Source organism: Ambystoma mexicanum, chromosome 4q (assembly GCF_040938575.1).
Source record: "Ambystoma mexicanum isolate Mex_15411 chromosome 4q, UKY_AmexF1_1, whole genome shotgun sequence".
Lineage (NCBI taxonomy): Eukaryota > Metazoa > Chordata > Amphibia > Caudata > Ambystomatidae > Ambystoma > Ambystoma mexicanum.
In genome coordinates this window covers 1,190,618,275-1,190,632,595 of record NC_090928.1, presented here as the reverse complement: position 1 = coordinate 1,190,632,595, position 14,321 = coordinate 1,190,618,275, and the positions used below count along the sequence as shown (strand labels likewise).

The following is a 14,321-nucleotide window of genomic DNA, read 5'->3' as shown; positions in this document are numbered from 1 at the left end:
GTCACAGACGCCTCACTCACGGGGTGGGGAGCCCATGCCAACGACTTGACCATCAGCGGTCGTTGGTTTCCATCGGAGTCCAGACTACACATCAACCTATTAGATCTGAGAGCGATCAGACTAGCGCTGAAAGCTTTCCTGCCATCAGTACAGGGGAGAAATGTCCTGATAATGAGGGACAACATGGTGGCCATGCACTACCTCAACAAGAGAGGAGGCGTAGGATCACTGCCACTGTGCAGAGAGGCGATGCAACTCTGGTTTTGGGCAACCCAAGAAGGAATCTCTCTATCGGCAGTCCACCTAGCCGGAGAGAAGAACTTGACAGCGGACCCTCTGAGCAGGCAGAGCACAGTCTCCCACGAGTGGGAGCTAGCTCAGGAAGTCCTTCAAGAGATCTTTGCCCTTTGGGGAACTCCTCAGGTGGATCTGTTCGCCACAAGCACCAACAGGAAGTGCGATCTGTTCTGCTCAAGGGAATTTCCCCCGAGAGGAGCTCTAGGAGATGCGTTCGTAGGGGACTGGGAGTTTCCACTCTTTTACGCGTTCCCACCAGTCCCAGTTATTCCTCAAATGATCAGCAGGTTGAGAAGATTCCGGAAGACCATGATCCTAATTGCCCCCGGATTGGGCCAGGAGAGCGTGGTACCCGGACCTTCTAGATATGTCCATCTGTCCTCCAATCCATCTTCCACTCAAAGAGAATCTTCTCTCGCAGAAGGGAGGTCAGGTTCTCCATCCAGACACCAGAACCCTCAACCTTCACGCTTGGCTTCTGAAAGGGTGAGGTACAAGGATTGGGATCTCCCTGATGACGTCAGGAGGTGTTGCTTTTGACCAGAAGACCGGCAACAAAGTCTTTATACCGCTGCCGTTGGAACAAATTTTGCAGCTGGTGTAGGGAAGAGAATATCGACCCTTTTTCATGTGGTACACAAATGATGTTATCGTTTCTACTCTACTTGGCAAACTCAGGCCTTCAAGTTGGCACTGTAAAAGGCTATCTCGCAGCGCTTTCCATCTTCAAGCGCACTGCGCAGGAACCATCGTATTTCAAGCTTCCTCTAGTGGTACAATTTCTCAAGGGACTAACTAATGTTTACCCTCCAAAACCATTCCAGGTTCCCTTATGGGACTTAAATTTAGTCTTAAACTTCCTAATGGGCACTCCATTCGAACCACTTCACTTTTGCGCGCTGAGATTTCTCGCGCTTAAAACTGTTCTATTGGTAGCACTAACATCTGCTAGGAGGGTGAGCGAGCTACAAGCTCTCTCCTGTAAACCCCCACATACAATCTTCCACAAGGACAAAGTTGTCCTACAGGTGAAGCCTAATTTCCTCCCAAAGGTGGTGTCTGAATTTCATATTACTCAGAAGATTACCTTACCTTGGTTCCCATCCGGGGAAAGAGGAAGAAAGGCTACATAGGCTGGACCCAAGGCGAGCTCTCAGCTTTTACATCAGCAGAATGGCTAGGATCAGGCAAGCAGACCAACTGTTTGTAGGATACTCAGGTCACAAGTTGGGACTACCCATAACAAAACAAACCATCTCCAGGTGGATTTTTTTGGCCATCCTGGAATGTTACAGACTAGCAGGGAAAGAGCCACCCCACAATCTCAGGGCTCATTCAACCAGGGGTATCGCAGCCTCTTCGGCTCTCCTAAGAGGGGTCCCGGTCCGGGACATATGTGCGGCTGCCACATGGTCGTCTGCACATACATTCACAAAATTTTACAATCTGGATTCCTCCACTGCTCAAGAGACCAGATTTGGCAAGGCCGTATTACATTCGGTCCATAACTAAAGGGATACATAACATTCTCACTCCCACCTCCAATTACATGCCACTGTTATGGGAGTCTATCAAAGATAAGGAATACGTCGGAGGACACAATCCCTTCGAAGAACAAGTTTCTTCTTACCTGGTAACATTCTTTCGAAGGGATGTTCCTCCGACGTATTCCTTATCGCCCCTGCCAACCATCCACGCAGTGATACTTCCCTTGTGATTTCAGCTTACGCTCCTTCAAGGTCAATAACCAATTCAGGCATGACTTTTCTTATGCTACAAAACGGAACTGAGCAACGGACGCAGCGCGTGGCTATTTATGGGCATGGTGACGTCGGCGCCGATACGGTGGCAGTCGAGGGACATCGACTCGGCGGACGTCGACGCGCAGCGCCCTCTACAGAAAACATTTCCGAGGCCAGCAAGCTGGAAACGTATTATCAAAGATAAGGAATACGTCGGAGGAACATCCCGTCGAAAGAACGTTACCAGGTAAGAAGTAACTTGTTTTTTTATTTTATACACTTCTAGTTAAACACTTGTATCACAGTTCTTAAAGCAAGTTAAATTTGGTCAATGAAAGTATACACAACTCCCTAGGTAAATTGTAGACAAGTTTGAGCAAGAGTGAACACTGAGCAAAACGGCACAGTGTAAACCAAACACAAATGGCACTCTAGCAATTTCTCACAAGGGAGGGAAAGCATAAGTTATACAGAAATATCTTCTTACACACCCTAGCAACACTTCTCATAAATTTGTGAACCAGATTAAGCAAGGCAGGGCATCAGTATAGAAAATACTTAAATGAAAACTGAGCAAAATGGCATTTCACAAGGTTTAAAAGTGGGAAGGAAAGGGTGGTTATAAGAAGTAGGTGCACCAACACATTTCTAGTTGAGAGGCACTCCAGAAGTGGACCTCTTCGCAACGTCGGCAAACAAGAAACTTCCTCTGTATGCCTCCAAAAATGGTCTGGGAGCCTCCTCTCTGGGGGGATGCTCTCGAGATTCCTTGGCACAACATGAGGGCCTATGCTTTCCCGCCTCTACCTCTGATTCATCGGATGATTTGCAAGTTGAGGAACACAGTGAACTGTTCTCTTCTGCTCATAGCACCATGGTGGCCGGCCAGGTTCTGGTTCTCAGAACTTCAACACCTGACGGTGCACCGATCAGGCTACCGGTGAGTACCGATCTGCTTCACCAGAGGTATCGACAGCTGTGGCACCCCTCCCCACAATCGCTCAGCTTGGCGGCATGGTGCCTGAGTTCAGATCTCTAGAGCATCTCAACCTGTCTGCTGATAACATGCAAATAATTCAGGCAGCCAGGAAGCCTTCAATGAGGTCTCAGTATAAGAGCAAGTGGCTTTGGTTCTGTCACTGGTGCTTATCCAAACAGGTGGACCCGAGGAGGGCTACGATTGACACGGTGCTGTCCTTTGTGTCTCATCTAGCAGAATCGGGCATTCATGTTCTGTCACGCAGAACCTATCTTTCGGCGGTAGCCGGCTACCTATCCACGGACCAGTGCTCTTATTCACTGTCAAATCCAGTGGTTAAGAGGCATTTTGCGGGTTTGACACGTCTTTATCCCTCGATTTGCAAGCCGCAGCCGACTTGGGATCTAAATGTGGTCCTTACGGCATTGTGCCATGAACCGTTCGAACCAATGGCCGCGGTGGACCTTAAGCACCTTTTGTGGAAGGTGTCCTTTTTGGTTGCCATTACTTCAGCAAGGTGTGTGAGTGAGCTCCAAGCTCTGTCTGTGGAGCACCCCTTTTTGGTTTTCCACAAGGATAAGGTGGTCCTACGGACAAATCCTTCTTTCCTGCCAAAGGTGGTCTCTGATTTCCATCTGAATCAGTCAATCTCCCTGCCGGTCTTCTTTCCAAATCCAGCTTCAGAAGCGGAAAGGGTTCTACATTATTTGGATGTTAGAAGGGCTCTTAAGTTCTATCTGGGCAGAACATCTGAATTCAGGAGCTCTTCTCAACTGTTGGTGACCATTGGTAATCCACAAGGTAGACAGGCCTCTAAGGCGACTCTCTCCTGATGGATTTCTGCCTGTATTAGGGAGTCTTACACTGTCCAAGGACTGCAGCCTCCTAAAGGTATTCATGCACACCTGGTACGGGGCAAGGCAGCCGCAGTTGCCTTTCAGAAATATGTCCCCAGGGAGACCATCGCAAAAGCGGCTACATGGGCCTCCCCATCAGCTTTTTGTAACCATTATTGTCTGGACCTGAGCTCCAGATCTGATGCTCAGTTTGGCCAGGCTGTGCTGAAGAATCTTTTTCAATAAGGGGTTTTCCATCCACCCGTAGTTCCTGTGAGGAGTGCTTGAGGATCTCCCATAAGTATGGAGGAAAGAGAACGGGACGTAGGAGCACCTTACTCCTAGTCCATAGTCCCCTTTCCTCCATACGCCCGCCCGCCGTCCCCTCTCATAAGGTTCCTCTATTATTGCTTAAAGGTCTCTGACCTGGCGATAGAAAAGGACTGATTGGCAATGCGCTGGGCGGAGCTAAGATGGGCGGGGTTAGGGCCGCGTGCAGTACCCCGCGTAAAAGAGAGGAAGGACTAAAACTTTTACCAAATTTGTATGCTTTTACAAAGTGCTCCAGTCCCGTCCCACAGGACGGAGGAATGTCCCATAAGTATGGAGGAAAGGGGACTATGGACTTGGAGTAAGGTGGTCACTACGGCGAGTAACCTGGTTATTCCTCTACCAATATAAATTTTAACTTTGAGAGTTGGTAAGCTTAGATCTTATTTTAGACTGTCTATAAGTTCCTTTGAATACCCCTTAGATATGTTGTAACCGGAATTCATCACACCATTTTTTTTAAATGCTTCATTTGTGTAATCCAATGATTAGGGGAGATAGAACAGGGATGGACAGGTCAATTGCAAAACATGCTAAACACTGCACAAATTGGCAAGCCTACTGGAAGGTCTCAGTAAAAACACTAAAGTTTAATAAATAGATCAAGATTAAAACAAGCATTAAATCCAGAGAGATGTGACTTTATAATCACAATCAAACACAATAATGTGGTGTGTACAATATCAAAGAACAAATGTAAAATAGGAAAACAATCCCACAACAGTAGTAATAAGGTGAAAACAACAATTAGAACAGGTAAGTAGAAAGTCAGTGGTACAATCACTGTGTATTAATATGCAATGTTTGTGGACTTTGTTCAGTTTGCAGGCTCGGATGTTATCCAGAGTCGTGAAGTCTCGACATGTTTCAGTTCAATGTCATGAGTACAGAACCTTCTTCAGGAGAGGAGTCAGTTGGGTTTCCGATCATCAAAAACTATCAGTATGGGCCAGTCACAAGACCTGCCGTGGATGAAAGAATGAAACTTAATCAGCATAAAGTGCCATAATTCTTTCAACATAACCAAAAATGGTCAGGGAACCAGAAATTACAAGGCAGCCAGTTACCTTGCATCGGTTATTGTGGGGGCGAGTAACTCGAGAGTAGAGTCCAACAGGGAGGAAAGCAGTAATCCCTGGGCGTAGCTGCAAAGAAGAGCATAAAATGGCTATTCAGTTGCTAGCAGTGAAGGGGAGAGAGCGGGATAACAGGTATAAGGTACAACGGCAGAGGGGTTAGCCAGAGCTCGGTGAACAGGTAATGGACCCAACTGAGGTCCAAATGGTACACGTTAAGTATAGCCGGATATAGGAAAAACAGGAGCTCTGCATCTGAGGAATATTTTCAAAGTTGCGGAATCCGTGGGAGGAATAATCATACCCACAAGAAAGAACATTACCAAAGGTAAGTAAGTCTATTGTGCCGCTGCTTAGCAGAAGAATTTTCATACTTGGTAATATGGAGCAACCTTGCTACAGTAAACACAATAAAATGTTTTTTTCATCAAGTAAGTGTTCCTTTCTGATTTCAGGCATTGGAAATAGTAGCCTCTTAACAAAATGGAAGGTGCGAGCAACATGGATCCTGCCAGTGTAACTACACCTCAGGATAGTAACTCAGTAGTGGGACGAGCTGCCAAGTTTCGACGCAGTATTAGTGGGATACAAAGTCTTCAAGAAACACTGAAAGAAAAACAGGTACAATTATGTTTTTATGTTTTTCTTGGTTTGAAAGAAAGAAAAAGAAGTAGTACATACTTTTACAAAACATGTATTTATATGAATGGGGCAGCAATAAAAACAACCCTGTAGTTATATTTAAATTGGACTTCCCATTAGCAGAGGCCTTTTTTTCCGATGCTTATAACTTACAGACCATTCAACAAATATTCATGAAACTATGCAATATATATAGACTATACAGCCCGAAAGCAGAACGTTTTTGTAAAATTTCCAGTCAACTGTTGCAAAGTCATGGGGGTTCCAAAACATGCATTTTACATGAAGTTTCTCATAGTGCAACATTTAATCACCTAGAGCCCAAACTGCTTCTTTGGCGCAAATCCATTTAGCAGTTTTTTATTTTTTATTATTAAGTGTATTTGGCTATAAAGTAAAACTTTACACTACAATACATTAGAATACAATTACATAAGAGAATAATACACCTTTTAAACATTATTACACATTTAAATGCAATCATCAAAATGAACACATAAAATCATTTAACATTTAACACAATACCACGTCAATACAGAATCTGGATGTACTCTCCAGTGCTATTGTAATCACCCATATTCGTATACTACCCAACACCCCCCCTTTCATCCCTTTTGGGATTAATCTTTCTCTACACTCCGTCTCATATTCTTCTTCCTCTTGTTGCCAGTCATAGACACTCCTGGGTAACCACATGTTATGCATATCTCTCAAATCTCCACCACATATGGCATAATCCCATGGGATGCATTTTAAGTAGTTGGTTGGACGGTCTGATTTGGTGTTTATATAGCACTACAGGTAGCTGACTGGATTGGGGGTGGCAACCAAAGGGCATCTTATGGGCACAATGCCTATTTATTTGGTACCTATTTTTTCTCCTACCAGTGGTTGCTAAAAGGAAGGCAATGTTGGGAAAAGGGCGACCACATCCCGCCCCCAAGCGCTTTACAGTAAGGTGAGCTGCATTCAAAGCACTTTGATGGGCCAGGGGGGAAGGAGGATGGTGGTAGGACCCCACCACACTATTATCAACCAAAATAGTGTACTGCAGGAAGCGAGCAAGACTGCCATTTTGCGCAGATGTTAGTAATCATAGTTAGAAGACAAGGCCTGCACGTCAAATGCAGCATTTCATGTAGTAGGCCCTAATTGTGAGATGAGGGAAACTTCCAGCCATGCCCAAAGTCCCATGAGGACAACCGACACCCCCAAACCACCATAAAGTTCATTCATTGTTCGAACAGTATTGCAAGATGTTTTTGTACCCGAAAGGAATGTGCCCTACAAGGCCGCAATCATAGACCTGCTCCTGGTGTGCATGTTATCTCACACTGGCCAAAGCCTGACCCTGCCCACACCCAGGAGACCACGAGTTATAGCACACATAACTGACTAAGCCTCTACCTCACCTTTCCCCTCCTAGGCCCTCTGCACGGCCCTAGCTTCTCATTTCATTTCTAAAACTCAGGACATCCTGTCCGCTCTCTCTTCCGCTTCTCCTCCTCCTCTTCCCTCTACTCCCTGCTCCTCCTTTGGCCCTTCTGTGGCCCCCTCTCCTCCCTCCTTCTCTGCTTTCCCTCTGTTCTCCCCAGATGAGGTTTCTAGGCAATTTCGATCTATGAAAGTCTTGTCAAAACAGGTTCTCCCCAGTTCCTCTAAAACCATCGAGGACCACATTGACACCCTGGCTCCTGCTTTGACTGACTTCTGCACCCACTCTTTCGCCACTGGAGTCTTCACTTGCCCCCTGAAGCACTCCCTTGTGCACCTTCTTCTTAAGAAACCCTAAGCCGACCCCTCCAGCTAACTACCTGCCCAATCTCCATCACTCCTTTCCGGGGCAAACTCCTGGAAAAGCTGGCCATCGCCCAGCTTAATCTTCACACTGATCGGTTGGTTGTCTCCATGACCATCAGTCTGAATTCATAGCTGCCAGAAGCACAGAAACTGCTCTCCTGAACATCCATGAAGACCTGCTCTCCAACCTTAATTCGCATACCCCGTGTCCTCATCTTACTTGATCTCTTTTCTGCCTTTGACATGGTCAACCATGCTATCGTGCTCAACTGTCTCCATGATAACCTGGCTTGGCTGACCTCTTTCTTCTCTGATCGACCCTCCCAGGTCCAACTTGGGTCCTTCCTCTCCTCTATCTCTACCTGTGGTGTTCCCCAGGGGTCTAACCCCTCTCCCTGGCTGTTCAACCAATACCTGGCACTTGTTGCCCACCGCATTGCTGCTCTCTGCCCCAACTTTCAGTACTATGCGGATGACACTCAGCTCATTTTTAGGCTCACCTCCGCCCTCCTTTTGGTGGTAGATCTCTTTCTTCAGCTGGGGCCTCCCTCTGGAACAGCCTCTCTGCCTTCCTGAAACTTGAGGAGAACCATCTCCGGTTCCGAAAGCACCTCAAGACCTTCTTCTTTGCTTCTGCTTTTTCTCCTCCTCTCCCCTGCTGAACTCCTGACTGAAAGTGCACTGGTTACCTGGCTACCCTCCGATCTCAAGCTCAGGTCCCCTCCCCCTCCAGTTGCATACCTACACTGCCCCCCGGGCAACCCCTGCACTTGGGGGCTGTTTTCTGTATCCATACAGTCCCCTACCAGCTCTTGACACTTGATGTCTGCACTTACACCTGCACTTGCCACAAGCTGGCCGCACTGTTTATCTATTGCTTTTTTATTTTTTATTATGTTTTACTGTTGATCCTATATATTGCACTGCCCCCTCACCCTTTCCTCCTGCACTTTTCCCTCTCTCCACTCCCCTGCACTTGTGCAATCTCAATGTCACCGGGCCTAGTAATATCATTGTCTTTGTCTTCCCTCTGTTCTCCCTGCCTTGCCTCATCGCGTCTTGAAACACTTGTGAATAGGCGTGTTATAAATGCCATATCATATCATATCGTATCATGGTAAGATCTCCATGGCACCAGGTGACCTTTGACCACTAACCCTAAGGTAACAAGTCCTGAATGTTCAAAGAGAGCGGACATTGCATGTCTTCGAGCTACAATCATATGATTTGTATTGCAAGGTGCTGGGAGGGATACATTATAGTTTAAAACGAGGGTGGAGACCTTGGTGCCAGATGGTGTGAAATTGAGTGAGTGAAATGTGTGTGTCTGTGTGTGTATGGAGGTCAGAGTGCCCCAGAACCTCTTTTTGTGACATTCTTAAAGCCTGACAGGTGCACAGTATAATGATGAATTAGCATTTTGTTAGGAGTGTATTTAATTTGTTCTTTGACCTTCGTCGGTGAGTAGAAGATGATCTCTGCAGCACCCACGTGAAGGAAGACGGACGGACTGGGCTGGAACGAATGACTGCATCACTTATGGAGTAGCAGAAAAAAATTGGGCAAAAACCCTCTTACTCCTACGTCCCGTCCCCTTTCCTCCATACTTATGGGACATTCCTCTGTCCTGTGGGACGGGGCTGGAGCGCTTTGTAAAAGCATCAAAAATGTAAAAAATGTTTTAGTCCTTCCTCTCTTTCTACACGGGGCCCGGCACGCGGCCGTATCCCCGCTCATCTCGGCTCCACACCGCGCATCGCCCATCAGTCCTTTTTCTCCGCTCGATCGGGACTGGATGCGCTTGCATCCTCGGAAGATCTTCTTCCTTTTTCCTCCTCTCTGGCTTTCGCTAGCGATCGTTTACTAATATGTCTATGTCATTCAAACTAGACTTTCCAGATTGTTCATCGTGTCACCGACGCTTCGCGAGGGCGGACCCCCATCCTCTTTGTTTAGTGTGTTTGGGTCCGGATCACCGTTGGGACTCCTGTTTTTATTGTGACTCCCTTTCGGTCCAGGCACTTCAACGTCGGTTGGAGCGGTGGGAGGAGGTGTTTCGACGTACTCCTCCTTCGCATTTTCAGGCGTTTATCGACGAAAAGTAGAAACGCCCAGTAAGTTCTTTACTTTTCAGAGCACCCAGGCCAGGAGATACCTTTCCGGACTCTTCCCGAGCCGGGAGGAGCGTTGATTGCTCTATCACCGGTGATTGCCCCGAGGTGCCTTCAGGGCCTAATAATTGTACCAGAGTTTTCTCTGAGGGTCTCCAAAAGGGGCCTGTGGATACAGGAGCACGCTCCGAGGCCCCTCCTGTGGGGGCTGCCTGTAGACCCTGTTCTACTGAGTTGTGGGCTACCGGAGCTCGCTCTGAGGCCTTGTTATCGGCTTCCCTCAAAAGTACCGGAGTTGCGCCCCGAGGCCTCGGCTGGGCTTGGTGTTACCGAACGGATGTTCGAGGTCCGTGCTAGTAAGGCTGTTACCGGGCCTTGGTCCGAGGTCCCTCGTGCAGAGGCTAAAGCGACCAACATTTCTGAGAGACCTGCCCAGGCCTTATCGGTGAAAGTTGTTCCTCACTGTTCCCGCTTTTGTGGCGATGCCAGAATTGTTGAGGGGGCAAGGAGTGAAAGTTCCTCCTTTACCGGCAGTGCCGAGGTCCTTCCTGTGGAGGCTAGTTTGGCCACTGGTATGTCGCAGAAACATTCCAGGCCTCATAGTACCGGCTCGGCCGAGGTTCCTTATGTAAAGGCTAAAATTAAGACCCCTGACCCACCGATGGGGACCCCTTCCTCACTTCCACACGTGCCGCAGTTACCCTCAGGTGATGGCAAAATGGCCGCCGTTCCCGCTACGACCGCAGTGGCCATTTTGGGCACTCACCCTACAACTACGCCATCGGCCTCAGGTGTAGGAGTTCCGCGGGTGAACATAAAATTCCTTGTGCGCATCCGTTTCGTCCAGTTTACGATTGGAACGCCCAGATGCCCCTTCCGCACAATGGGCCTCATTAGGACCCAGGCGGATTTCGCGGTGCTAAATGCACCGCGAAGCATGGCGGAAAGCCGCCGATAGCGCCATGGGGGTTGGCGGATTTACCGCCCCATTCCGACCTCGGCGGAGCGGTAAATCCCCAATCCCCATTCTGCCCTTCCCCATTCCCATTTTTGCCCCATAGGGTATAATAGGAGTGGGGAAGGAGTTAATTACGCCACCGTAAAATACGGTGGCGTAATTAACAACGAGGTCCCGTAGCGCCATGGTTTTCTCCGCCTGGTAAAACCAGGCGGAAAAGGCCGCCATGGCGCTACGGGAACTCGTAGTATGGCGGAGAGGTACGCCATGCACTACGCTGGCGTAAAACCCTCTCCGCCAGGGTCCTAATGAGGCCCAATGTCTCGTTGCATGTGGTATCGGCACCTTTGATTTTTGTGGACACTTCGGGGGATGGGCCTGTGTGGCAACCCTCCCCTCTGCGTCCCTGGAATTATCCTCCTCATGAGAGGCCTTCTCCGGCAGTTCCGAAACCGTCTCCGGAGGATGCCTTTTCGGCAAATTTCAGACACTCATGCGTACCGACCCCATGAGAGAGTATTTCAAGGGTCTTTTTAGGGAGATATGCCCGCCTGCGCCTCCGGCTCCACCCGTTCCACCAGTGGTTCCGCCGGCACCGCCCTTGCCTATGGTGCCTCCACCGACCCTTCTGCCCTTGCCCCATTGTTCCCCGTGGACAAGACAGTGCCTGACATGGTTCAGCAGGATCCTGACCTGTCGGATGATGCGCATGGCAAGCAGGACAGCAAAGACCAGCCCCGCTCGATTAGAGCTTTTCACGACTGGGTACTGGACATGATGTGCCTGTTGGATGTTCCAGTGCCCGAGGCACCCGCTACGCAGGAGGGGGTGCTTTCGGGGCGTTCACCTTGTCTCCTTCGGAGTGTACCGGCCTTTTCTTACAGAAGGATGTTTTGGCCGAGGTCCGCAGGGTCTGGGAAAAGCCACACTCCGGACTGTTCGTCAATAAGAAAATTGACGTGCGTTACAGGCTGCATTCTTCGGAAGAGGTGGCCCTGTCATCTTGTCCGCCCCCCTCCGCAACAGTGGTGGCTGCGGCCTCTTTGCAGTGAAGGCCTGCAGCGTCCTCTTCTACGACGGCGACTCAGGTTCTCAGGAAAGAGGACAAACTCCTGGACTCCCTTGGTAGGAAGATTTTCAATAATTCGGCCTTACAGCTCCGGCAGGCCAACGCGGAACTGGTGTTAGCGTGGGCAACATGAAGATGTGGAAAGGTCTGTCAGAGTTCGAGGAGTTCATTCCAGTAGAGAAGCTGGAAGACTTTAAGGCGGGTTTATCTGACGACAGAGTCTTGGCCCACGTTGACACGTCGGCTTGGGGCCTTATGCTGGGTGTCAACACCTCTCGACAGGCGTGGTTGCATGCCACCAAGTTCTCGAAGGAGGTACAGGATAAGGTGTTGGACCTGCCATTTGATGGTAAGGAGCTTTTTCATTCCACAACGGGTGTGGAGCTCACCAAAACAAAGGACAGCACCCAGACAGATAAATCCTTGTCAGTCCTGGTTAAAACCCCTTTCAGGACGCAGAGACCCCTGTCGCAGAGCCGGCCATCCTCTGGTTTCAGGGGCTTCCTAGACCGGAAATCCTGCAGAGTGGATAATCCTTTGGGCAATAACCGCCGGAGGAAGCAACGGACTCGGTTTTTCTCCCGCTCCTCAGCCTCCTCTTCAGGTTCAGGTAGTAACACCACTGAAAAGCCTGCCAATTGAGGGTTTTCCCCGCTCGCACGAGACCCCGGTGGGAGGACGCATTGCGTCTCATTGGGAGGCGTGGCAGACCATCACCGAGGACAGGTGGGTCTTGTCAGTCGCTTGGGCAGGCTTCCGCTTACCTCTACTCCCTACCCTACCCTTCAACCCTCCTTTCCAGCAGTCGGGATCGCCCTTCCTAAAAGACGAGGTGCAGAAACTGCAGGACCTCAAAGCTGTGGAACCCGTTCATCTTGGGGAGCGAGGGGAGGGCTTCTACTCCCGGCTGTTTACGGTGCCCAAACCCAACCAGGCTGGCCTGCGCACCATCCTAGACCTTTCCCAGTTCAATCTTTTCCTACCCTAAGAGAAATTCAAGATGATCACGCCCGGCCAAATACGGTCTACATGCATATCCTGCAGATGTCTACATGCATATCCTGATCTGGGGTCCACACAGGAGATATCTCTTTTTCTCTGTGGGAGCGGAGCATTTCTAGTTTCGAGTGCTTCCTTTTGCCCTAAGTTCGGCACTGCGTGTCTTTGCGAAGATGAAGTCGGTGATCGTGGCCTATCTTCGTCTGCAGGGTATCCATGTGTATCTGTATTTGGACAACTGGCTCTTGCGCAGCCCTTGTCCGCTGAAATCTGAAAGCTGCCTGCAATCTTCAATCTCTCCTCCAGCTCCTGTTCCACTTCGGGCTGTCAGTGAACTGGCGGTAATCTTCCATGTCGGTCTCACAGGACTTGATCTTCCTGGGTTTTCACTGGAACACGATCGACTGCAGAGTATACCTGACCAGGGACAGAATGGCGGATCTGTTGGTCACGTGTCAGTGGTTTGCGCAGTCAGAGAGCATGTCGGCCTGGTGGTTCCAGAGGCTTCTGGGCCTCATGGCCTCGTGTGTTTTGGCGCTTTCTCTTGCTCGCCTCAATATGAGGCAGACTCAGATGGCTCTTCGGAGCTCCTGGCTTCAGGCTGTGGATCCGGACTCCAAGTTGATAACGATTCCAGCTTCCATGAGAGCGGACCTGGAGTGGTGATCATCTCTCAGCAACCTGTCGGTGGGTGCAGGGCTTCAGGACCCAGCTCCGACGGTAACGGTCACAACGGACTCCTCCCTTCTGGGTTGGGGTGAGACGTTGGATGTTCTTCAGGTCTTGGATCTTTGGTCGCCTCAGGACATGCTCCTTCACATAAATCATCTGGAGCTCCTGGCGATCTTCCTAGCGCTCAAGGTGTTCATACCGAACATAGCCAACAAGGTGGTCCGGATTCACACGGACAATGCGGTGTCGATGTTTTACTTCAACAACTAAGGGGGCACCAAGTCTCCCCTGCTTGTGGAACTGTCCATCCAGATTTGGGAGTGGGCGGTTCAGCATGGTGTTTGGCTACTTGCAGTACACATTCCGGGCCAGCTGAATGTCACGGCAGATGCCCTCAGTTGGCAGACGATAGTCAGCTACGAGTGGGAACTGAAGGCGGAGGTCCTCTCAGGGATTTTCCTGCGCTGGGGCACTCCGGAAGTGGACCTCTTTGCTACGGCGGCAAACATGAAGCTTCCTCTGTATGCCTCCAGAAACAGACTAGGAGCCTCCTCTCTGGGGGATGCTCTCGAAATTCCATGGCACAACATGAGGGCCTATGTCTTCCTGCCTCTGCCTCCAGTGCATCGGACGATTTGCAAATTGAAGAACTCAGTGAACTGTTCTCTTCTGCTCATTGCCCTATGGTGGCCGGCCAGGTTTTGGTTCTCAGAACTTCAACACCTGTCAGTGTATCCGCCGACCAGGTTACCGGTGACCCCCGATCTTCTTCAACAGGGGGAACAACAACTGTGGCACCCCTCCCCCCAA

The 14,321-nt window shown here is 49.5% G+C and overlaps 1 protein-coding gene across 1 annotated transcript in view; it reads left to right on the top strand.

Moving 5' to 3' along the window:
• Positions 1-14,321, top strand: part of DNAH8 (dynein axonemal heavy chain 8) — an 8,835,797-nt gene that overhangs the window by 170,178 nt on the left and 8,651,298 nt on the right. Inside the window, exon 2 of the mRNA XM_069608756.1 lies at positions 5,716-5,881. Coding sequence (XP_069464857.1) covers positions 5,744-5,881 — 138 coding nt within the window. The 5' untranslated portion in view covers positions 5,716-5,743. The remainder of the gene's footprint in view (positions 1-5,715; positions 5,882-14,321) is intronic.